Source organism: Acomys minous, assembly GCF_964271855.1.
Source record: "Acomys minous genome assembly, chromosome: 8".
In the NCBI taxonomy this organism is placed as follows: Eukaryota; Metazoa; Chordata; class Mammalia; order Rodentia; family Muridae; genus Acomys; species Acomys minous.
Window position 1 is genome coordinate 120,946,234 of NC_140489.1, and position 22,656 is coordinate 120,968,889.

A 22,656-nucleotide genomic window follows, 5' to 3' on the forward strand; every position below is an offset into this window, starting at 1 on the left:
CCATTAACTTCAGAGGAAGGGCAATTACATCCTGCTGGGGTGCACGGTTCCTCTTAAAATCACGACCAACATTAATAGCTCTGCTAAACCAACACTGCACAGCTCCTTTGCATACAAGCAGGATCACGTGCTGTGGAAAGGCTCTCTGGGAGGACGCAGTTCCCCAGGGATTGTCCCAGCACATCGTGAAGGCTGCACCCTTTTCACTCTTGTTTTGCCTCATTCCCGTCATGTACATTCATCACACACATATTCCTGTGAGGAGAAACTCTTGGTTCCTGATTAAGTTTAGGGCTAAATTGCTGGCAGTTTTCTATTCTGATCTTTGAATAAAGGCCCAGCCTCAAAGAACTGCCCTTGTGAAGGAAGAACTTCACCAACTGGAAGTCAATGGCGGCCAATCCTCGGACCCAGCTGATGAAAGCTAAGTGGAACTCTTGGTTCAGTTGTCATGTGAGCACATGGCTTGCAGCTACCCTATCCAACCAGACTGTTGGCAGTGTAGTTAAGAAGAACCTCTTCACCAGAGAGTAAGGAATGTGGCTAAGCACAAGTAGAGTGCCGACCTCAGAGTGGATGTGAGAGTCGCAGCCGAGTGTGCAGCAGAGGAAGAGTCTACTCACAGTACGATGGACTCATTACTCATCCCTTGGAAAGCGTTCCCTGGTATGGTGGTAATGTGCAAGTTATCACAGATTTCCCTAGGGGAAAGAAATGAGAAATATTTACTTTCCCAAGTTTAGCTGCAAATAGGAAACAGTTATGCATAGCAATCAGCCCGATACTTACAGAATGAAATTAAATTCGGAGGAGGAGATCTTCGTAACATCTGGAAGGGTTTGGATGCCTGTGTTACAGATGCTCCTGTGATTCGGGGCAGGGTGGTGATGTGGGCAGAGAGTACAAGTGGTTATCACTAAGTCATCAACGTAAAGGTGAGGAGGAAGGCAAGGCAATGTTCTGAAGACATTGTTGTCACATTACATTTTAAAGTATTGAGCTTGGCTTTGTGAGTTATGGTTTCAGTAGCTGATGAAGGCTGTCAGAATTGAAAGGCTCTGTCATTAGGAGAAGTTCCCGTCATGGCTCCTGTTTGGATGTTTAGAGGCTGAGACCAAGCTGCCGGGTCTTTTGCCTCTGTATTTCCAGCCCATTTTTTCCTTTAAAGCCATTGTATTTTCCTTTTGGATTGTGTTCCATTTCCTTCTGATAACACTTTTAGTCCATTCTATTGACAGCTCCAGGAAGGAGCCTTATCCTCTGGAGTTGGTTTTAATCTTTTGAGAAACCTGTATCCTTCATTATCAGAAACCCCATTTAACTACTTTGCGGTTCAGGAGGTTCTTCGTTGTATCTCACTTAAACCACTGAACGTTCCTTTTGTGTTTGGAGACACTCAAGGCTCCTGCCTTTTATTTAACCCCTGGAGAAGAGAGGGGCTTATGTGACAGATAAGATGAAGACTATTTCATCGTAAGAGGGAGACTCCTTCAGAGGCATGCAGACACCTGGGCCTCACCCACTGGACAACTGGTGGGAGCTGCTTGGCACTCTGATGACAGTGACATACGCTCTTATCTCTGTGTTACTGCGAACACATGTGAATGAATGTGCTAAAGGGATAAAGGTGGTCACAGTGAATTCATGCCCCGTCTGCAGGAGGCTCAGACTGTAACGTGGGCTTGGATTGGGGAATTCATTTTTGGGGGATATGAAATGCCACTTAATAAAGACAATGGACTGATAGGCTGTGCTGAACAAACTTGGGTTTGGGTTGTCCTTCATGCCTTCTAAAGCTGTGAATACTTATGTGCCCAAGCTACCCTGGAGGTTGGGAGACAGACAGCACTTGGGTTTACAATCCACAGAGGATGAAGGAATTACATAAGACTGGAAAGAACACTGTAGTACATCACAGAGAGATCCTTTCTCTTATTGTCTGTTTTCTTTTTTCTTTTCATTTGGGTGGTAGTGGTGATGGTAGTACTGGTCGTCCCCTGGGAAACCATGAAACGTAGTGTGTCCAAAAGTAGAGAGAAGGAGGTTTTTCTGCATGGTAAAGGCTGAGACAATCCATTGCCACACAGCCTTAGACTGTAGGATGTTTTAGGAATTTTGCTTTGCTGGTAGGGCCCAGTTGCTGTTGGGCTATGGTTGGGCTCAATTTGTCAGTGCTCATCAGTAGACTTGGTAGGATTTAATGGGGCATAGAAAACAATGATTGAGTTTATGTGGTACCTTGCCTACCTTAGGCAATACTTAGAAAGTTTTCCCTTGATGAATGAATGGACAAATGAGACCAAAGGGAGGAAGTTCTCATGGGCAATGGGAGAAACCAAATTTGAACACTTCTCCCAGTTTTATTTGCTATCACTCACCTTTACCACTTGACCTTTATCAAATGTTGTGAGTCCCCATTCCCATTTCTAGCTCTGAAAACCTCTGCAAAGGGGCAATGCTCTCACCAGGTATGTGGGGCAGAGGGAGTGTTGGGAGCCTTTTATATGCATGTGAAAATGCCCAGCATAGCAACAAACAAGAAATACTGATTAAATTTAAACCAGAAGGTTAACAAGGAGGGGCATTCAAACAGTGTTGACTATAGGTTAAAAAACCTTTTTCAGGGGTCTGCAGAGATGGCTCAGTGGTTAAGGATGCTTGCCGCTCTTCTACAGGAGCAGAGTTCAGTTCCCAGCACCCACGTCAGGCAGCTCCAGGGGATCTGATGCCCTCTTCTGGCCTCCGTGGGCACTCCACTCCTTTACAAATCCACACTCAGACCCACATATATACACATAATTAAGACATTGAACCAAAATCTTAAAAACAAACCCCAAAACTTTCTTCAACATTTTGATCACTTTTAGTTTCATCAGCTACTCATCTTCTCCTCCACAATGTTTATAAAGGAAAGTTTTCTCACAGGTATTTTAACCGAGGGAGATTTGTAAAAGCACCGGGTCCAATGTATACCAGGTTTTTTGTGTTCTGGATCAGTCTGCAAAGAGAGAAGGGAAAATTGCCAGTAGTTTAATAGATGTTAGAATGCAAGGCATTCCTGACCACAAGCCCACCAATGAATCAACCACTGTCAATGCGTAACACAAGCTCTGGAACTGTGGGATGTCCTGAGGGCCCTGTCCACTGTTTTCAAGATCCGAAGCAGCAGGTGTAGGTATCTTGGGTGGGAGTTATTTGTGCTACCTCTGATTTTGACCTTTCCCACCAGATGGCATCAAGGTCCAGGGCTCCTGGCCATGTAGAACTTGCCTGCTGTGGAGCCTGTACACTGGAAGTAGTAGGAGGTGCTGCCCTCAGGAGAATGAACATATAATCATGGCCCCTTGCAGGCAAACCAGGTCTCTTCGTTGAATTGGTAAGCACACAGAAAACTCATCCAGATGGGCATGCATCCAGAACAGCACAGGACAAAGCCTTGAGATTCAGAGTTCTGGAGTCTTACCCTCATCGTATAGACAATTTGCTGTGTAGGATTCCCAGCTTCCCCAAGCCAGGTGCCCTTTATAAATCCTAATCCTAATCCTAATGTCCCCCACTGTTCTCGCACCCCTCCCACTGGTTTATCTTCTCTCCCCAGTTAGTGCCCTTCCTGCTTTCCTTCTACATGTAGTCCATCACACGAGTGTGTTCTGAGGAGCCAATGTGACTGGCTTACACTAAAGTCCCGCCCAGCGAAAGTTGAGTGATGTGTCTTTTCATTCAGGTGAAGAGTATCAGGACCTGAGTGGAATCTAGTTTTTCTGATTCCAAATGTAGTGCTCACTCTGCCATACTGTAGTGACTATTGACACTTGGAACATGGGCATAGGGTGTGGATTCTTTAGACCTGAGTGGTAGACTGTGATAGCTATTCTTCTAATAACTGAATCAGTTGATCATCAGACATGCAAGAGGTAGGAACTGTCACCTCATTAAGATCCTTTGCTGCCTAACCATAGAGCATTTACTCATAACAGTCCCGCATCCTGTCAAAATTTACTGAGTGTCTATGCACACCCAACAGTGCCCTAGCCATACAGGATGCCGCTGTGGACAAAGCACAGAGATGGCATGGCGCTAGCATGTGAGACCCAGGCTCTTAGGAATGCACAGACATCCCCTGCAGAGTGTCTTATTTTCCTTTCAGTTGATGTCATGCTTGCTTTATCACTTGCTGTCCTGATGGTGCTTCAGCTTTATCTGGGAGGCCAGTTAATGCTATGCACAATGCATAGGAAGTCCAGATTGTTTCTCTGGGATTTAAATATCTATTGCTTGGCTCTTTATGTAATTGGTGAATTACTCTCAGGACTGTCATGTTCTGGTGGGTCTTTGTATTTCAGCCCCATCTGTGTTCCAGCAGCTCCTAGGCCAAGACAGACGTACAGCAAGCAGTCATGTACTTATAGTCAATCGATCTGCTTAGACAGTTACTCACTGGCCCATTGATGGAGGGCTTCTGGTATGATGGAAAATACACAAGCTTTGGAGAAAGATGGGGTTAGAGTTCAGTCCTAGCCCAGCCAGTGTCTAAAGTGTCCACACACCCTCACAGCTTCCATTCCTTTCTCTTGACAACATGCTCATCGTCTAACCATACTGGGTGGTCATGAGACAGCGATACAACCTGGAGGGAATGTGAAGCACAGGAACTCACGGGCGCGCCATGCATACCCCTTCCCTTCCTTTGGACTTGCCTATGTGAGAATTTGAGGATGCTACGAGAAGCTGTGGCGCGAGCCCCCTGTGGTGGCGTAGGAAGCCTGGTTTGTAAGTCATGTGACCCAGTGTCTATTCTAGCTCTGGAACCAACCTGCTGTGTGACATCAACCGCGGGAGTTAAAGCTTTGGGGCCTAAGCCCATCACTTGGAATCTGAATGGAGCCATTCTTCTCCCGTCTCCTTTGAGCTGGGCATGTCTGAGTACAGTCATCTGGAAACACATGCTTCTAAGAATGAATCTAACAATGTCACCACCAATAAAGCCCAAAGAGCCCAACATTCACAGGCCTAACACAAGGCTTGCCCACGCTTAGCACTAAAGAAGCGCTTAGCTGAAGGAATGAATATGGCTCAACAGCCCCTGATGAGCCAACACATGATCTCGCAGCTCCTTTCAACTTCCCACCTGCTCCAAGTGTTCAGTACTCCCCTTCCCCCCAGGCCCCGTGAGGCAAGAGCTCCTTGGCAGGACTTCACAATGTCAGTTTTAATTTCCAGCATTGTGTTGTGATGTTTCAGAGTTTACACAGTTCCTAGGGAGAAGCAGTTGTCACCATGACAACCTTCAGGCCACTACAGTGAGAGATTAGTGCCTGCCCAGACCTAATAATCGTTACAGTCTTTTCCTCTTGGCTTCCCAGCACCAGATGCTTGAACACAAACACCAAGTGCTTTCCCAGCAGCCAGGGTAACTGTGTGTGGCAATAAGCTGTCTGTTAGCTGATACTTACATTTCAGACAGATTGAAGAGGCTGTCAAAGGCGTTAGCTTCTATCCTTTCCAGGGAGTCACTCTGAGAGATTTCACTAGAGGAGAGGAAAAAATAAGCATTAGAGAAATGAACATATCCTTGTGATAATGAACTATGTGTGTGACTCAGTCCCTAGGTATCCCTCTGTGTCCTCTGAGAAGGGGAGACGGGATATAGATGTTGTCCCTACATCATTAATGGCTTACGTTTTCTTTAGCAGAACCAATGGGTGTCTACAACTCTAATGCAATTGAATCATGAGTTTCAGTCACCCCCATTTATACAAAGTCTGTTCTCTAGCTTGTCTGACTCTGAGTCATACATTGTTGGGAGTGAATAGGCCCTTAAAAAAACTCTCTGGTCAGTTTCCCTTGCTTGTCATCTCTGGAAAGCAATATCCTAATAGAATTTACAAGCAGGTTCAAGGCCATGGCTGAGATCTCTGAGGTACCGGTTACATCCCTTCAGCAAGGTTTTCATTTGGTTTAGTTGCTTCATAACTTTTAACTTTTGGTTTCTCAAACCCTTTTCTGATGCTCTTTCAAGGTAGTTACCTCCCACCCAATCACATCATGAATTCTAAGCATCCTTTTCCTCAAGTGTCTCACTCCGGGAGCAAATTCAAGACAAGGAATGTTTTCTGTTCCCTTCCAAGTCCCTGGTGGCTACCTATCACCTGGTACATAGTTAGAGATTGGACAAACAAGGGGGAAAGTTGACTGATTATACTTATTTCTTAAGAAAGGCACAGAAGCAAATGAGCCAGTTTTGTCATAGATCAAACCCAAGCATGGTGGTAATGTCACAATCCCCACAAAAGCTGCCACTTGCTGCCAGCTGAGAACAAAGTCTCCAATTCACAAATGTGGGTATGTGCATTGCTAAGGTTAATGCTCACTGAAGACTTCAGACTCCGAGAGCTTCAACTCCCAGAAAGACAGAGCCTAAGGCTATGGCAGTGTAAAGAATGGCTCCAGGTCAGTTTCATCTCCTCCCTACCTGATGGTTTGCTTAATTCACTGTGCATGCTTTTTTTTTTTTTTTTGTAGGAGCTCTCAATGCATCTTCAGAGTAGAAGAGCACAGGTCAGGTGTGTAAGCCCACACCTACACCTCACAGTGACTTTCCTGTAATAAACACTGCTATTGAGGACATGGCTTTTAAGATTTGTTTTGTGTGTGGTTGTATTTCTCTCTGTGTATATGTAAATGTGTGTGAAGGTGCCCTCAGAGGCCAAAACATGGCACAGGATGCCCCAGGAGCTAGAGTTACAGGAAGTTATGAATCACACAGCATGGATGCTGGGATCTGAACTTCAGTCCTTAGCAAGAGCAGAAAGTGCCCTTGATAATGACAATACCTTTTTATGTTACCATTCCTACTGAGCTAAGATGGTCTGGACAGCCTTCTTTGGGTGTGCAGATCTGCTTTGACAGTCACTTGGATTATTTAGTGGTGCTGGAGGTGGGGTGAATGACCATTGAGCCATCCTGGCTCAGACCAGTGTTAATGAGGATGATGTGAGCTTCTCTTTCCTCTACCTGTGTTTGAGGTCCAGGAGGCTCTGGAAGGCCAGGATGCCTGAGGTCTAACCTCTGAGGAGCATGAGGTCATCCAGCGTCATTGGGCTGCTTCACACATTTGGTTCGTGCTTTTCATCAGCACAGCTATAATACTGTCCTTTTGTCGTGCACTTATTATATTTTAGATACAATGATTATCTTACGATGCACAATAAACTTCTAACATTCATCAATGTGGGAGCTATCAAAAAAAAAGTGACATCAGGGAATAGCTGCTGCAACAGAAAGGGAATTGTGTGATTGGAATCTATTTCTTCTCTACTTAAAAAGAATATTATCACTTATCAAAATGCATTCAATCCTTTGAAGCAAGGTTAATTATCTGGATTTTAATGACTCTTGAAAATCATACCATTTCTTCAAAGGCTGATAGATATTATTTGTATTATAAAGATAAAAATAGTTGGGTATCCTAAACACAGTTTCTCTCCTTGAAAAAATATCTCCTTGCAACTGTATTTTCTCTTAGAGAAAATTCATCATTTCAATTATAAATGTCTTTTGATATGTAGTATCTTACTTACATTTTTATGACTTCATTAAGTCCTCTGAAAGCCTGTGATGGAATTACTTTGACAGGGAGGTAGGTGAGTGATCTGGAAAAGAAAAAGGAAAAGGTAAAAGCTCAGGGTTAGGACTGGCTGGTTTTCAAGTTCATGAATAGTGTGCAGGGTGTGTGAGTCCAGGACAGCCAAGGCTACACAGAGAAACCCTGTCTTGAAGCCCCCCTACCCCCATAAAAAAAAAAGATGCCTGCAAACAGGGCATGGCACCAAGTGAATAGTTACCAACAGTTCTGAACTGCGCTTCTTGCCTTGGTTTTGAAGATGGACAAGAAGCTATTTAGAATTGTGAGGAAACAAGTGAGGGATGACAGCCAGGAACCATGTGAGTGGGAGGAGGAAAGCTCCATTGAGAAGATGAGCCTATCTCACTGAGAATATCTTTCTGTCTCAACTGCATTAACCTTGGCAGGCAGCTGCTTCCACGGTCTGAGCCTGGTCACTTTCCTCCTACGATTAGTTCATGAACATCACCATGTCATTTGAGGGAGTATCTATGAGAGGGTTTCCTTCAGACACTCAAAGACACAGGGACCACATACGTATTGTTACGCTAGCCCCCAAAGCCATACTGGACTTAAGTATTAAAAAAAAAGTGACAGTCAGCCATAGCAAAACCAGTGCTGAGTAACATGTAAGCATCAAAGGGACCTAATGTGAGGTGACTTAGGTCATAGTTCTTCAGGGCAAGGACAGATGTCCCTATTTGATGAGTACTTGCAATGGCTCAAGACTTTGGGGTCCAAGGCTATGAAGGAAGTGAGGCAGGGTACTTTCTGTGGAAGCACACGTGGGACCAGCCTGGCTGCTCAGGCGTCTATGCGGTTGGGATTGCCTCAGCCATCAGGACAGTGCACCTTCTTTCTGATAGCTGACTTCAATCAGCGGGTGGCAGAGGGGACATGCTGCTTTTATAAGCGGCTGTGTGAGTTATGCACACCCACCTATAATGTTATTTATCCACATGACAGTAAGAGAGCAGAGGGAAAAGGATACTTGCTTTTGGCAACAGAAGACATTGGGTCACAAAGAGATTGAGTAATCCGATGAAGGTAACAACCAAGCTGACTGACCCGGAATACCCTTTCCTCTGGGCAATATCACACTGAGGGGCTGTTCGACTCCTTACCCCCTTCTCTGTTGGAAAGCAGCAGCACACCTTGCCTCTCTTGGAGGCATGCTCTGCATTCTCCGTTCCTCTCACAGAGCCACCTACCAGCAGTTCCTGCCTCGGAGATGATGGAAAGGAATTTCAGAAACTTCATCTCTGACAAATGCCTTCACTCGGCCGTTTCTTAGAGAGCATGCCATAGGAGCAATGCAAACAAGGTTCTCTGGTTCTGTTCTTGAGGAGAGTCGCACCGAGCACCCCGCCCCACCATTAGTTACCCAGAGCTCTTGGCAAAGCCCGGCCAGCGGAAGGAGAAACCTTCTTGCCATGGCATGTTTGCTTCCTATATTTCTCCTGGAATCATGTCTGCTTGGCTTGCTGATTAAAAACACAGTTTTATTGCTCTCTGCACTGCCATGCCAATAAATTTCCAAAAGAGAAAGCTGTATTCTACTGTACCCCATGCGACATCAATAAAGCTGACAGCCAAATTCCGATTCCAGAGTCTTTATTGCTGTGGATAATGCAGCACAGAACATATTTTGGAGAGTGTTTACACAAAAGCTTCAGTTGAAGCCTCCAGAGCTGTTTATTCATGCAAATGGAGCTCACAGCTGAAGCCTCTGGGCACACAGCCTCCTCTTCCAAATGGGAGCGGGCTTGCTGTGGTTCCCGCAGGAGCAGTTTGGTTTAGATTTGACCAGGGACGTTGCCTGAGCTCTTGATTGATGGGGGGCTGAGGGCTGAGGGCTGAGGGCTGAGGAGCAAAGGTTGGACTGAAGTGTGAATAGCTGTAGCTCATGCTCTGGCTGTCCCCAGTGCAAGATGAAAATTTCCAGTTGATGTCGATGCTGCAGAGCAGGGGAGGCAGCGGAGATGGGAACAAAGAGTCCCCGCCATCCAAAGGACACTTGAGCGAAAAGCAGGTGGCTTTGTGGATGTGACTAGGTCAAGAGAGAAGCCTGGGACCAGAAGATGAGGGGAGACATGGAGGGAGGAAGAACCTGGTGCTCACGGGCAGATGTGCTCCTTTGAGGCCGGATGGAGAACAGAGTCCCACAGCTTCGAAATAGACTCAGAATCGTTTCCCACTTGCACATATTTTTATTCCAAGATGTCATGTTTTCCTTCCTGATTTGCCTTCAGTTGACAACAGTTTCTGTGCAGTCAAGTGTCTGTTTTCATCTCTGAAAGCACCCATTCGTGATGTGACCCACATTTCTTTTTAAATATTGACCCATAATCATGAGGGGCATTGTTACACTTTCACACAGGTGTACAACACATAATAGGTAGATTGAGTAGTTGGTACATCCACCACCTCAGACACACATCACTTCTTTGTGTTAAAAATTGGGAAACATTAAAAAATCCTCTTTGTTTACCATTTTGAAGCAGTCAATTAGTGTTGCCATGGTTAACCTACTGTTCTGTAGGACGGTGTGTTAGAATACTGCCCCAGTCTACCTAGCAACCTATGATGTCATTACCTGCCTGCAACTAGGTATGGTCCTCCCTCTGAGGGTCCTCCCTTCCTGATGGATTCCCCTGTTGGAGTTATTCTTCCTACCTGGCTGTGAAATCCTCCCTTTCTGATGGATGCCTCAAGTATTTTTTTCCATGGTACCAGGGATTTTTAGCAATAGAAACAATTATCTAAATAAGCCTATGATCCTATTCCCACAAACACTAAACATTTAAAAATGAAACACATGAGCGTACCTTAGGTTTGTTTTCAATGGTGAATTTAAAAAAGAGCAGACGCCAGAAAAGAGGACTAAAAAATGAACCCCTACCCAGATCTAGATGATGGACAAGACATTCTCCACCATTGAGTGGAGAGTGGGGTATGACTTTCATGCGAACTCTGGTGCCCCATATTTGACCATGTCACCTGGATGGGGAGACCTGGTGGCACTCAGAGGAAGGATAGCATGCTACCAAGAAGAAATTTATACCCTATGAGCATATACATGGGGAAGAGGTCCCCCCTCAGTCACAGTCATAGGGGAGGAGAGTAGGGGGGAAATGGGAGGGAGGGAGAAATGGGAGGATGCAAGGGATGGGCTAACAATTGAGATGTAATATGAATAAATTAATAAAATATTTAAAAAATTAACTAAAGTGGTCAATGATCATGTTATGTCAATGGAGAAATATGCTCAATTAAGTTCATGCACAGAAGAAGTAAAAGAAGAAAAAATTGTATTTTGATTGGCTGCTTCTTTCTTCCTATTCATTTGCTTTCTAAAGTTAGACATACTTTCATTCCAAAAATGTTGTCACTGTCAGGAACCCCTGCAGGAAGTTAACAGAGAGCAGAGGTCAAGGAGAAAGGATTAAAAGAGTCCTTCAGGATGAGCACAGGACAGTAGCTCTCAAGGCCAGCATCCAAAAAGAATGGATGCCAGGCATGTAGCAGAGGAGGCAAAGGAAGACCTCTTTCTGTTCTGTCTGAAGCACTCCTATGGCACTCCTAACTAAACATGTATCTGTAAGGGAGAGGGATGCAGGGGTGGGGCCCTGGCCATGGAGAATGATGGAGAAGAAGGAAAAGTAGCCACAGAAGGGGCCTCGTTCCTAGATGGCCTTTGGGGCTACCAGGCAGCTGCCATGATAAAGAAATGAAGAGATACAAAAGTTATTTTTCCACCCTGGCCACTCAGTACTTTCCAAATGGCCTCAGGGATGTTGTATTCTATCCGAGAAAAGCCACATCCTCATACCTGTCCCAAGCACCTGACAGCGCGTGATATCCCAAGCTGAGCTCTTGCCCCTTCAGGCATACAATAACTAGTAACCAATCATTTTAAAGTTCAACTAACCAATCATGTTTGTATTAAGTTCTGTGTCTATAAGGACATTTAAACCCTCCGCCATTACAAAACAGGGCCTTTCCATCTCCCCAGAGTATGGTGGACCCTGACGCGTCAGCTTAATAAATCCCTTTGCTTTTGCATCGACTCTGGACTCTGGCTCTCAATTGGGCTTCCAGGAATAGACTTTGGTGATCAAAGTCTAACAGAAGCAAAGTGTCTAGGACGAGTGGGAAGAACCCAGGGTGTAATGAGCATAGTAAAAGACCTATTTTAGTCATTTAAAAATAGCTTAGCTAGGAACCCCACTACAGCCAAGGCTGCACCTGATGACCAGAACCCAGTGACACCACTCATTCAAGGTAGCCAGACACAGCCTTAGAACCCCATGATGCCCACTGGACAGTATACAAGCAGAGGCTAAGAGCTGTGCTGCACATCTGGAGACCACCACTTTGATCTGCCCTGTGGCTGGAGAGTCTCCTCAGGATCCTGACCCTCAAAACAGAGACTTCCGTGAGAGACTGCATCTGACTTTCAGATAAGGTATGTCATCACGTCATCACGCAGGTGTGCAGCCTTGAAGAGATAGGCTTAGGACTATAGTTAGCAGTTTAGAGTGCTGTTGGAGGATGTTTTCAGATGCTGATTTCGGTGCCCTGAGATCTGGTTACTACCCACCATGGCCATTGTTATGAATGTTGAGCCATCTCCTCTATCCATGAGATATAAGGAATATTCTGCAGTTATCCCTGATTGGTTAATAAAGGTGCTGACACCTGTGACTGGGCAGAAGAGAGAGAGAGGCAGAGTTTAGGTTGCTAGGTTTGGAGTTGGGAGATCATGTGGACAGAGGGCAGAAGATGTAGTAGGAGAGAGAAGAGAAGGAGGAAAGAGCTCCGTGGCTGGACAGAATAGAATAGGAGCAGGAAGTCAAGGGAAATGTGCCATGAAGGAGCCAAAGCTGCCTGGGAGTCATCAGATAAGCAAGTGGTTGGCCTTTATGTAGGTTTTAAGGGAAATAGGATTAGAACAGCTCAGAATCTGCCAAGCAGATGAATTAATTCCTTATACAGACTGTGACCCTTCTGTGCGGACCCTCAGCATAATAAAATATACTAACTAAACATCAGTGACGCAGCGCAGGTGACACCTGGGTCATGGCTGGATGCCACTTGCCTGTGCTGTACTGATTTAGTTGGGATGACAAGGACTGCCTTGGCTTTGCCAGCTCTGGGCACGTTTGTACTTATTAATCCAGTTTGTGGGTACCAAGCCACATGCGGGCCCAAGCTGAAGAAGCGGTCTGAGCTCCTCAGGGTTGGAATGAAGCCACTCATAGTTCAGGGATCCTGCAAGTGGCCCATGTCCTGGTTAATTTTCCTGCCAACTGGAGTCAGCTGCCTCCTTCAGATGGGCCTGCGGTCGCGTCTGTGAGAGGCTGTCTTGATGAATGGTTGCTGTGGGGGGGCCTAGCCTACTGTGGGCTGCACCATCCCTAGGAAGCAAACCTGTGCTGTGTGAAGGAGCCAGAGGAGGCGTGCAGAAGCAGAGTCACTTCCTGCCCTTACTTCCTTCAGTGAGGGACCATTACCTGAAAGTTTAAGCTGACACAAAACCTCCCCTCCTCACGTTGGTTAGTGTCAGAATGAAACTAGAGCGCTGCGGTTCCTGTGAAGCTATCGGAATGTTTTATTTTTTATGTTTATTTCTTTAAATTAATTAATTTATTCAGATTACATCTCAATTGTTTTCCCCTCGCTTGTGTCCTCCTGTTCCTCCCTCTCTCCTGCTTTATTCCCCTCCCCTATGGGACACAGCCATCTCTGGAGAGCAGGGAGGCCACTAGTGCTCACTTCTATGACATGTTTGTGCTTGCTTTACCCAATTTCCTTATCCTGTAGTATGCTGTGAACCTCAGACCGAATCTAGGCCATCCTTCCTGTTATCCCAAACACCAGACCCCATTCCTGAGGGAATACTGCTGCCCCAGCACTGTTCCTGCTCTCTGTGTCCACTGCTGCCCCAGCACTGTTCCTGCTCTCTGTGTCCACTGCTGCCCCAGCACCGTTCCTGCTCTCTGTGTCCACTGCTGCCCCAGCATCGTTCCTGCTCTCTGTGTCCACTGCTGCCCCAGCACTGTTCCTGCTCTCTGTGTCCACTGCTGCCCCAGCACTGTTCCTGCTCTCTGTGTCCACTGCTGCCCCAGCACCGTTCCTGCTCTCTGTGTCCACTGCTGCCCCAGCATCGTTCCTGCTCTCTGTGTCCACTGCTGCCCCAGCACCGTTCCTGCTCTCTGTGTCCACTGCTGCCCCAGCACCGTTCCTGCTCTCTGTGTCCACTGCTGCCCCAGCACCGTTCCTGCTCTCTGTGTCCACTGCTGCCCCAGCACCGTTCCTGCTCTCTGTGTCCACTGCTGCCCCAGCACCGTTCCTGCTCTCTGTGTCTACTGTTGTGCTCTTTGTGTCCACTGCTGTTCCTATGATCTGCGTGCACTGCTTCTCGTGCCTCTTACCCCCTTGAGTTTAATAGCAGAGACAGCCTTGGGAGGAGCCAATTTGTCCAGTTCACTGGCTGGTTAACCAGCTCTCAAAATAAGGTTACTTTGGAGAGCACCATTACTGCTCAGGAGGGCTCCAGTGCCCTGCCTTTAAGGAAGCAGATAGATTTAGAAATCCTTAGTTAAGAAAACCTATCAATTGAGATACATTTGAATTATCAAAAGGTCTTTGTTCTACAGAAGGATTCGCTGCAGGGTTCCTTTAAATAGCAAACTCTCTAGGTGAATGGAAAAAAAAAAAGACTTCAATTGACACTTAAAAAAAGAGAGAGAGAGAGAGAGAGACAGGTTCTGGCTGAAGAAAGCAAATGACAGCTGCAGGGTTCCCTCCACCCTGAGGTTTCTCAGAGTGCAAGCTGCCTCCCTGGGTAGCCCCACCTCCTGGGACTCTTAGGCTGAGCTCTGCCAGAGAGAGGGAAGGGCGTGAAGAGAAACAGCATTCATCCGGAAGTCCCCACAGCCTGGGTAGAGTCTTTGGTCACGTTTCCGGAGCTCTTCCCTTTTCTTCTCCCAGTGTGAGGCAGGAGTGAAATAATTTTATTAACCACCTTCTAACTGTTTAAAACAACCACCCACATTATCCATTCAAGAAAGCTATAAACACATATATTTTCTACAGACATTAGCTTATTATTAGAGCTACACCTTGCATTTTAAAATGGAGGAAAGGTAGAAGTCAGAGGTCAATGCTTTTTTCCCTAAACATTTTGTACATAAACTTGTTGCAAAGTGGGCCTGAATATTTAAATTCAAAGAACGCTAATACCTTTGTGTTTATTAAATGAGGCTTTGTTCTACATTTAACAGACACAAGATTTTTCTGCTCTTTTCGGACTGTCTCAGCAATTACAGCAAGGCTCTCTTTCACTTGGAATGACACGGGAATGGTTTTCCTCCTTTAAATGTTGAGTATTCTAAGGATGGCGCTACTGAGGTGACTTCATCACTGGCAGAATCTTCACTCTGGTCCCTAGGCTTAGGTTTTTTTGTGGGAGGGAGCTGTGCTCTATGCTAACTCAACATGAGGTGGGTGTAAGTGGGCACTGCTGGTGAAGCTTCCTGTCAGGGGATCTTGGAGTGGTCCTGGGCTGATGGCCATCTGATGACTACCAGAAACACTTACTGTATTAGGTCCATGAGCCAGGCCAAGGGCCTCCTCTCAGGCTGTTTGTCTCAGTTCCTCTCTACACAGAGGCAGACTCATGCTAGGAAAAAGGCAGTGATATCCTGCATATGATAGTTCAAGGATGATCTTGATACTGGTCACCACATCTGTGGTCCTGTGTAGTATTTACCAAGAACCAAGTCACCCAGCCATACAGTCTTTTGCTTTTCCTGTGAAAAACTCACCTTCTGAATAAGCCCTTGGTGTTTTTTGAGGGTGCACTCTCAGACTTTGACTTGGAAGTGCAGCTGGATTTCTGTTCTTCCTTGAAGCTTTGGAGCAAATGGGATGAGCTTTCCTTCCTTTCTTTGTCCACTTCCGGCCCAAGTGATGTCAACGCTCTTAGCACTGCATGTTGTTTGGGAATTTTCCAGGTGTTAAGCATGTCCTCTCTTCTGTCACTGAGCGCCTCATTTCTGCTGCTTCTGCTGTCACTTAGTCTCTTCTGCCAGCCTCTTTCCTCTCCACTGATCACCTCCTGCCCAATCTTTACTCTTTCTCCGTTCCACTTGGATTTCTTCACACCTTTTCTCCTACTATGCATTGACTGCTCAAATATCTTCTGTGCTGTCCCCTGGCCTAGTAAACTATCAACAAATGTCTTAGACCGAGTGTACTCATGTCTTAATCTTCATTTGCACTTTTCATATACTAGACATGTACTGTCCAATATGACAGCCACCAGCCCACATTTGGTCAGTCTCCAATCAGCTGAATGAAGTCGTGTCTGAATTGTGATGGCTCTCAAGTCTCAAAAACATACTAATTGTAGAAGACTTGGTTTAAAAAAAATGTAAAGCATCCTAATAAGTTTTGAATTGCTTGCTAATTGAGATAATATTTTACATGTACTGGGTTAAATAGCTTATTAAAGTTCATTTTGGCTTTAGAAAACTTCTTACATGTGGCTATTAGAAAAATTTAAATTGTGCTCATGGCTCATGTCTTCCCTCTGCATAGTGTTTCCCTAGACAAATCTGATTGCTTGTGCTTCTTGAACTTGCCTCGCATGGCCCTGACTTCATTAGCATTGCTTCTAACACCTGGCACATCTTCACCCTGTGCTACTGGCCAAATTCTGCCCTGATGTATAAGCCCTTGTCAGGCTATGCACTTGAAGGGATGTATCTCCCATATGAAACTATATATGCGTTTCCTTCTGAGCAGCATGAGGTGCATGGAACCAAAGAACTCAGTTTCAAATCATACATTCAATTCAGATCTAAAGAATACATGTCATCTGCAAAACCGATAGTTTTGATATTAAATTCAGAAATCCCAATATAGAGGGCTAGGGAAGAGATAACCAACACTAAGGATGTTTGAAAGTGATTTCTGGAGACCTACTATTTCTATAAGCTTCCTAAATATATATGTATTCACATAAAAGAGTTTTATTAGAGTTATCCTACATAGGAGAGATAATGTCTACGGTTTGGATAAGAATGGCCACCATAGGCTTTAGTCGTTGGAGAATGTAACTGCTTGAAAAGATTGGAAGGATTAGTTGGTGTGGCCTTGTTCCAGTCTGTGTGGCCTTTTTAGAGGAAGTATGTCACAGGGTGTGGGCTCTGAGGTTTCAAAAGCCAATTCCAGGCCCAGTCTCTTTCTTTGGCTCCTTGCTTGTAGATCAAGAATGTAAAGCTCTCAGCTCCAGCTCCAGTGCCTGCCTGTCTGCTGCCATGCTCTCTGCAATGATGATAATGTACTGACCCTCTGAAACTGTAAGCAACCCTCCCCCCAACTAAATGCTTTTTTTTTTTAATTTAAGAATTGCCTTGATCATGGTGTCTCTTCATGACAACAGAACAGTGACTGTGACAATGTCTTTCCCGAAGCTATAGTTTGTCAAATGAAAAGTCCAGTGCCAGGTGGGTGTGAGACAATCCCCTTAAGTTTTTGGTAGGGGTGCCAGGAAGATCCCCCAAATAATAAAGGCTATTGTCACTTTTCTTAGTTGCCCACGGTAACTCAGTGCTAAGACTGTATTGCTGAAGACACCACACACTTTGGTTGCAGACCATGGAGAAGTCAATTTCTAGCAGTAAAAAGTCTAGCTGTAAACTTTATTAATTACAATAATGGACAGTGTGGCAAGATATGACATGACTGTAATAGTGTATAAATATTAGAGGTAGCCAACTGCTTCCTGGCTGTATTTTAGGCTCATTCTACAGGAGGAAATGCATGTCTAGTACTGTGAACTTGGCTGAGAACACATGGTTGTGGAACTCATAGACTCCTGAGGTGAGTATAGTACCATCATTTTCCTAAATGGGCATAGTATTGAACTTCCCTCCAAATTCTTATTTCTATGCAGCTCTCAGACCTTATCAATGAAGTTTCTTTGTCTAGCGGACTGTAGTTAGTGCAGAAACTCATAACTGACCAAAGGGCAGAAAATAAGTGTCATGGCGGTATTCAGAAAGAAATGGGACATCTATATACACCCATCCTCCTACCATCAAAGCTAAGGGACCATTGCAGAAGAGGGGAAAGAAGACTAAGTACCAGAAGTTTTGGAGGACCAGAACGAAACAGTGTCTTCTGGACATGACAAGATTGCTATACCCAAGAACTCATAGCAGCTGTGATGGTCTGCACAAGGCCTGAGCAAGACTTAGCCAGTCAACATTCTAAAATGGAGGAGGGAGAGTCATCAGCCCCAACTCCTGAGGTGCTATTGTCAGTTGATGGCTTCTGGAGGAGGGAGTCAGTTCTCTTTAAGGGTATGGTCCCTGGTGGAACTCCAGTGGATGAGTTCAGATTGAACTTGGCAGGTTATTTATTTATTTATTTATTTATTTATTTATTTATTTTTAAAGTGAGGTTGTGAAGCTGGCAAGGGGTATGGGGAGGTGGATCTGAGAGGAGTTAGTGGGAGGAGGAGGAATATGATCAAAATATATCATATGCAATGCTCAAAGAAGTAATAAAATAGTATATTAAAATTGTATGTAATCCTAATTCAACACATAGTACAGGACAGGAACTCTTTACCACATGCTTTTGTTCACAGCTTTTCACTGTGATGGACTGAAGCTAGCTGGACTATACCTCAGGGCAGCTTCACTTACTTGGCAGGGGCCAGTGTGGGTAGGTTTGATAATTTGGAGTTGAGTTTTCCGTTTGTCCTGGGTCCCTCTTAAGTCTATAACATATATGTCACTTATTTTTCACTTTGCCTCTCCACTGGTTAGGGATTGCACAACTGACTGGAGAGGCGAGCAGCCCCATTGGGTACTTTTCTCTTAGACTCAGCTCTTAGAAGCCTCACTTGATAGCCTTTTAGGGAGATGACAAAGGACAACTTTCCACGAAATGTTTTGACTCTAGGGAGCCACTTTGAGAGTTCGCATTTGCTCATTGATTTAAAAAAATTCCAGCTGGTTGGAACTTCCCCAGTGGGAAATGTAGCCTGAGTGACTTGCCTCTAAGATGGCCATTTCCAGAGCACCTAGGAAGCTCCTGCAAGGAGTTTATGAAATATCCTGTGAACAAAGATGTTAAGAAGATTCTGTGGATAATGGCTTTTCCAAGTCATTTGTGCAACAACTAAATTAAAAATATAAAGCCTCAGAGGAAAATGGTAAACACATCTAAGCCCTTACTCAAAATCCATTTAAAGTTTTCTAAAGACACACAGCAAAATAACTCACTGTGCCCTCTAAACTAGAATTCTTCCAGCAATAATATAACATGACAAGAATAACTCTGGCAAATGAAACTACATGTTGAGTTCTCCCCAGGGAATGTCTGTGTCATCTGTAATGATTTCTCAAAAAATATTTCTTAGAGGTAGAGAATATTAGGTTGTCAGGGCAGCAACCCCATAGTTATGCTTTGGGAAGCTTGGTCATTCATTAAAATCTTTTTGTTCCTGACACTTCAAAACGTCTTTCCCCCTCTTTTTCTTTGGAACTGAACATGTATGTACTGTCTGTAGCTGATATACCAAATACTGTTAATTAATCTGAGGTTAGAATTGAAGTTCCTGAAATTACAAAACTCAACTTGGTGAATTAGCCATTCACCAGGGCTTCCTTGATCCTTTGGCTAGAAAAGACAGTTCCCACTTCTGAGCTCCATCAGGATTATGATCTTCATCTGGTTAGTAAGCACCTGCATTCCCATCAGGTGTCTGAGCATTGTCCTTTTCATGTGACCAGAAGACGGGGTTCCTGAAGGACAGGGCATCGGGGTCTCTGAACTCTATATTTCAGTGCAGGCAGATCCTGAGTGCTCAACAAATCTGACCTGAACATATTTTGTGTCTAGCCTGGGGCCTGGGGATGAGAAATGAGGAAAGAAGGGAACTAAAAAGAGCCCTGGCTGTCCTATGGGGCAGCTGAGCCTGAAAGCAGCATAGACCTGGAGAGGGATATTTCAGAGGCGGTGCAGGCTGGGTTGTCAGAATATTAGACTCCAGGCAATAATGAACTCCGTTATTTTTGAGATTTTAACGTATTCACCTCCCAGGTTGAGCGGAACCAGTGGGTCATTTTCTCTAATGAATACTTCCCAGGCACAAAGCTGTTCTGTCAGGCTTGGCCCTTGGATGATAGATAGTGGCTGTGTAGCTTTATATCTGGGCTGTGGGGGTTTTTGCTCTTCCTGCCTTGTCAATTTGTTACGACAATATTTTGTCCTTATGTGAAATCTTGATTTTCCTAATACTCTCGGCTCTGTTGCCGTGCTTATCCTCTTCACACAGAGCCCCACTCAGAGGCAAGAGCCATCACAGTCTCTTTATAAAATGCACAGGATTTTACTGTTAGGCCAATCATGCAGTGAAAATTAGGGGAGAAAGCTTGTATTAGAGCTTTGACTGCCCAGGATTGTCATCTCCATCAATCAGACCGTGCTGGGGCTGTGTCACACTCTGCTGTACCACCTCAGAACACCCCTTCCCTGCCGCTGCTGATGGCCGTGAGAAGTTGGCGGGGGGGGGGGGGGGGGGGGACCCAGGAGTAACCTCAAGGCCATTACAGTGAGGGCAGCTGTAACAGCAGCAATAGGACCAAGCCTTCCTTCCGCAAGTTGTGTTTCGTTTGTGAACTGGCCTTTTCTGAATTTGGCCTGGGTGGTGTTAAACCAGTATCATTCAAGGCCACGTGCAGAACAGCTGTGAGCAGTTTGCTGCCTGGGAGGGGTGCCATCTCCCAGGCACCAGTGTGGAAGCTGAAAACAATGAAGACTTAAGTAGAGGAGCTGCTAAAAACTGCTCACAGGCCAGAGCCAATGGTATTCTGTTAATTCCCTTCTCTCCTCTCCTCTCCTCTCCTCTCCTCTCCTCTCCCCTCCCCTCCCCTCCCCTCCCCTCCCCTCCCCTCCTCTTCCCTCCCCTCCTCTCCCCTCCCCTCCTCTTCCCTCCCCTCCCCTCCTCTCCTGTCCTCTCCTCTCCTCTTCCCTCCCCTCCCCTCCCTCCCCTCCCCTCCCTCCCCTCCTCTCCTGTCCTCTCCTCTTCCCTCCCCTCCACTCCCCTCTCCTCCCCTCCCCTCCCCTCCCCTCCCCTCCTCTCCTCTTCCCTCCCCTCCTCTCCCCTCCCCTCCTCTTCCCTCCCCTCTCCTTCCCTCCCTCCCCTCCTCTCCTCTTCCCTCCCCTCCTCTTCCCTCCCCTCCTCTTCCCTCCCCTCTCCTCCCCTCCCCTCCCCTCCTCTCCTCTCCTCTTCCCTCCCCTCCCCTCCTCTCCCTGTCCTCTCCTCTTCCCTCCCCTCCTCTTCCCTCCCCTCTCCTCCCCTCCCCTCCCCTCCCCTCCCCCTCCCCTCCCCTCCTCTCCTGTCCTCTCCTCTCCTCTTCCCTCCCCTCCCCTCCTCTTCTCTTCTCTTCTCTTCTCTTCTCTTCTCTTCTCTTCTCTTCTCTTCTCTTCTCAAACCAAACAAACCAAAAAATAAGAAACAAAACCTCCCAAAGATCTGGTAGGAAATTTGCTTATCTTCATTAAAATCTGCATTTTTCTCAAACCAAGAGAAAGAGGAAGTGCAGGCACAGAGAATATCAGTTCCAAGGAGCCAGAACAGTTCTGTTCTAAGTGAGCAGCAAGGCCTCTTGCTATGGTCCTGATTCACCTGCCTTGGGAACAGCTAGAGTTACAGGTCAAGGCCTTGAGGCGTGTCGCTTTGGGAGATGGTATTTTGGAAAGAAATTTTTGTTACTTTATGGTAAGAAATGAAGGCTGGGGCTGGAGATTTGGATCAGTGGTGTGGACTGCTTTCTGCTCTTGTAGAGTTTGATTCCTAGCAACCCATTAATAGCTCACAACCAGCCATCTGTAATTCCAGTTCCAGGGATCTGATATTTTCTTCTGGCTTCATTGGGCACCTGGCATTCATGTGGCATGTATACATACATGTAGGCAAACACTCATATATACAAAATAAAGATCAAGCCTTTTAAAAAGTTTATTCTCTCTCCTCGCCTCCTTCCCTCTCTTCTCTTCCCTCTCTTCTCTCCCCCCCTTCTGAGTTTATGTGTACTATATGCATTCAAATGCTCTCAGAGGCCAGAGGGTATCAGAACGCCTAGAACTGCAGTTGCAGACAGTTGTGAACGGCCTGGTATAGGTGCTGGGAACCAACCTTGAGTTCTCTGCAAAAGCAGTATGTGCTGTTAACTGCGATGTCATCACTTTAGCCCCAAATAAATAATATAAAAATAAAAAAAAATAAATGAAGGCCGACTAATGGGCTTGGGAAGCAGTTAATAGTAGGTGAGTGACCAGAAATGAGCTCTGAATTGACAGCGTTTAGACTTAAACAATGAGAAGTCTTGAAAGCCCAAGGAATTACTGTTTTCTACACAAGGATCTATTCCCAGGCCCAAAGGGTTTCTTATGTAATCCAGCTGGATCCTGTGCTTTTCATTGAGATTTTAGGAGCTGGTTGTGTTTTAGTGTTCTGCTAGGGGACATCATTTGCTTTCTTTAAAAGGATGGTTTTCAAAAGCAAAGTTTGGTCCTCCCATAGCTTGGTACAAGAAAACTATTTATCATCACAACCGGTTGTGAGAGTTGTGTTCAAAGCATGGCTGTACAGGCTGTCAAAAGGCTGCAGGAAGTCCAAGTTCTCCCAGGAGCTTGGAAGGCTTTCTCTTCTCTTTTATGGGTACTTTCATGTGACCTGGTTGCTGGTGTTCCCTGCTCTGGGACCTATGTGTCCCAATTCATTTGCCTTGATGTTATTAATTTTCTTTTTAATGGCTTCTGGGATAGCGACCAAAGTTGAAAACAATTTAGATGAGTATAGTCATATGAATAAGTGGTAGGTCCCCTTCCCCCAACCTCTTGTTCTAGTGATTGGTTGACTGACAGATTGCAAATTACAAGGCAAGTTCTCATGCCTGCCAGGCAAGTGCTGTCAGGGACTTACACTCCCAGCCAGGCCATGC

General features: G+C 45.6%; 1 protein-coding gene across 2 annotated transcripts in view; it reads right to left on the reverse strand.

The window, feature by feature from the left end:
- The window catches only part of LHCGR (luteinizing hormone/choriogonadotropin receptor), a 53,792-nt gene that overhangs the window by 25,919 nt on the left and 5,217 nt on the right, over window positions 1-22,656 (reverse strand). For both annotated transcript variants that reach the window (XM_084791935.1, XM_084791936.1), the window contains exons 2-6: window positions 7,581-7,652; window positions 5,454-5,528; window positions 2,924-2,998; window positions 790-864; window positions 624-701 (exon numbers count right to left, since the gene is read on the reverse strand). In XM_084791935.1, the coding sequence (XP_084648061.1) occupies window positions 624-701; window positions 790-864; window positions 2,924-2,998; window positions 5,454-5,528; window positions 7,581-7,652 (375 nt within the window). The remainder of the gene's footprint in view (window positions 1-623; window positions 702-789; window positions 865-2,923; window positions 2,999-5,453; window positions 5,529-7,580; window positions 7,653-22,656) is intronic.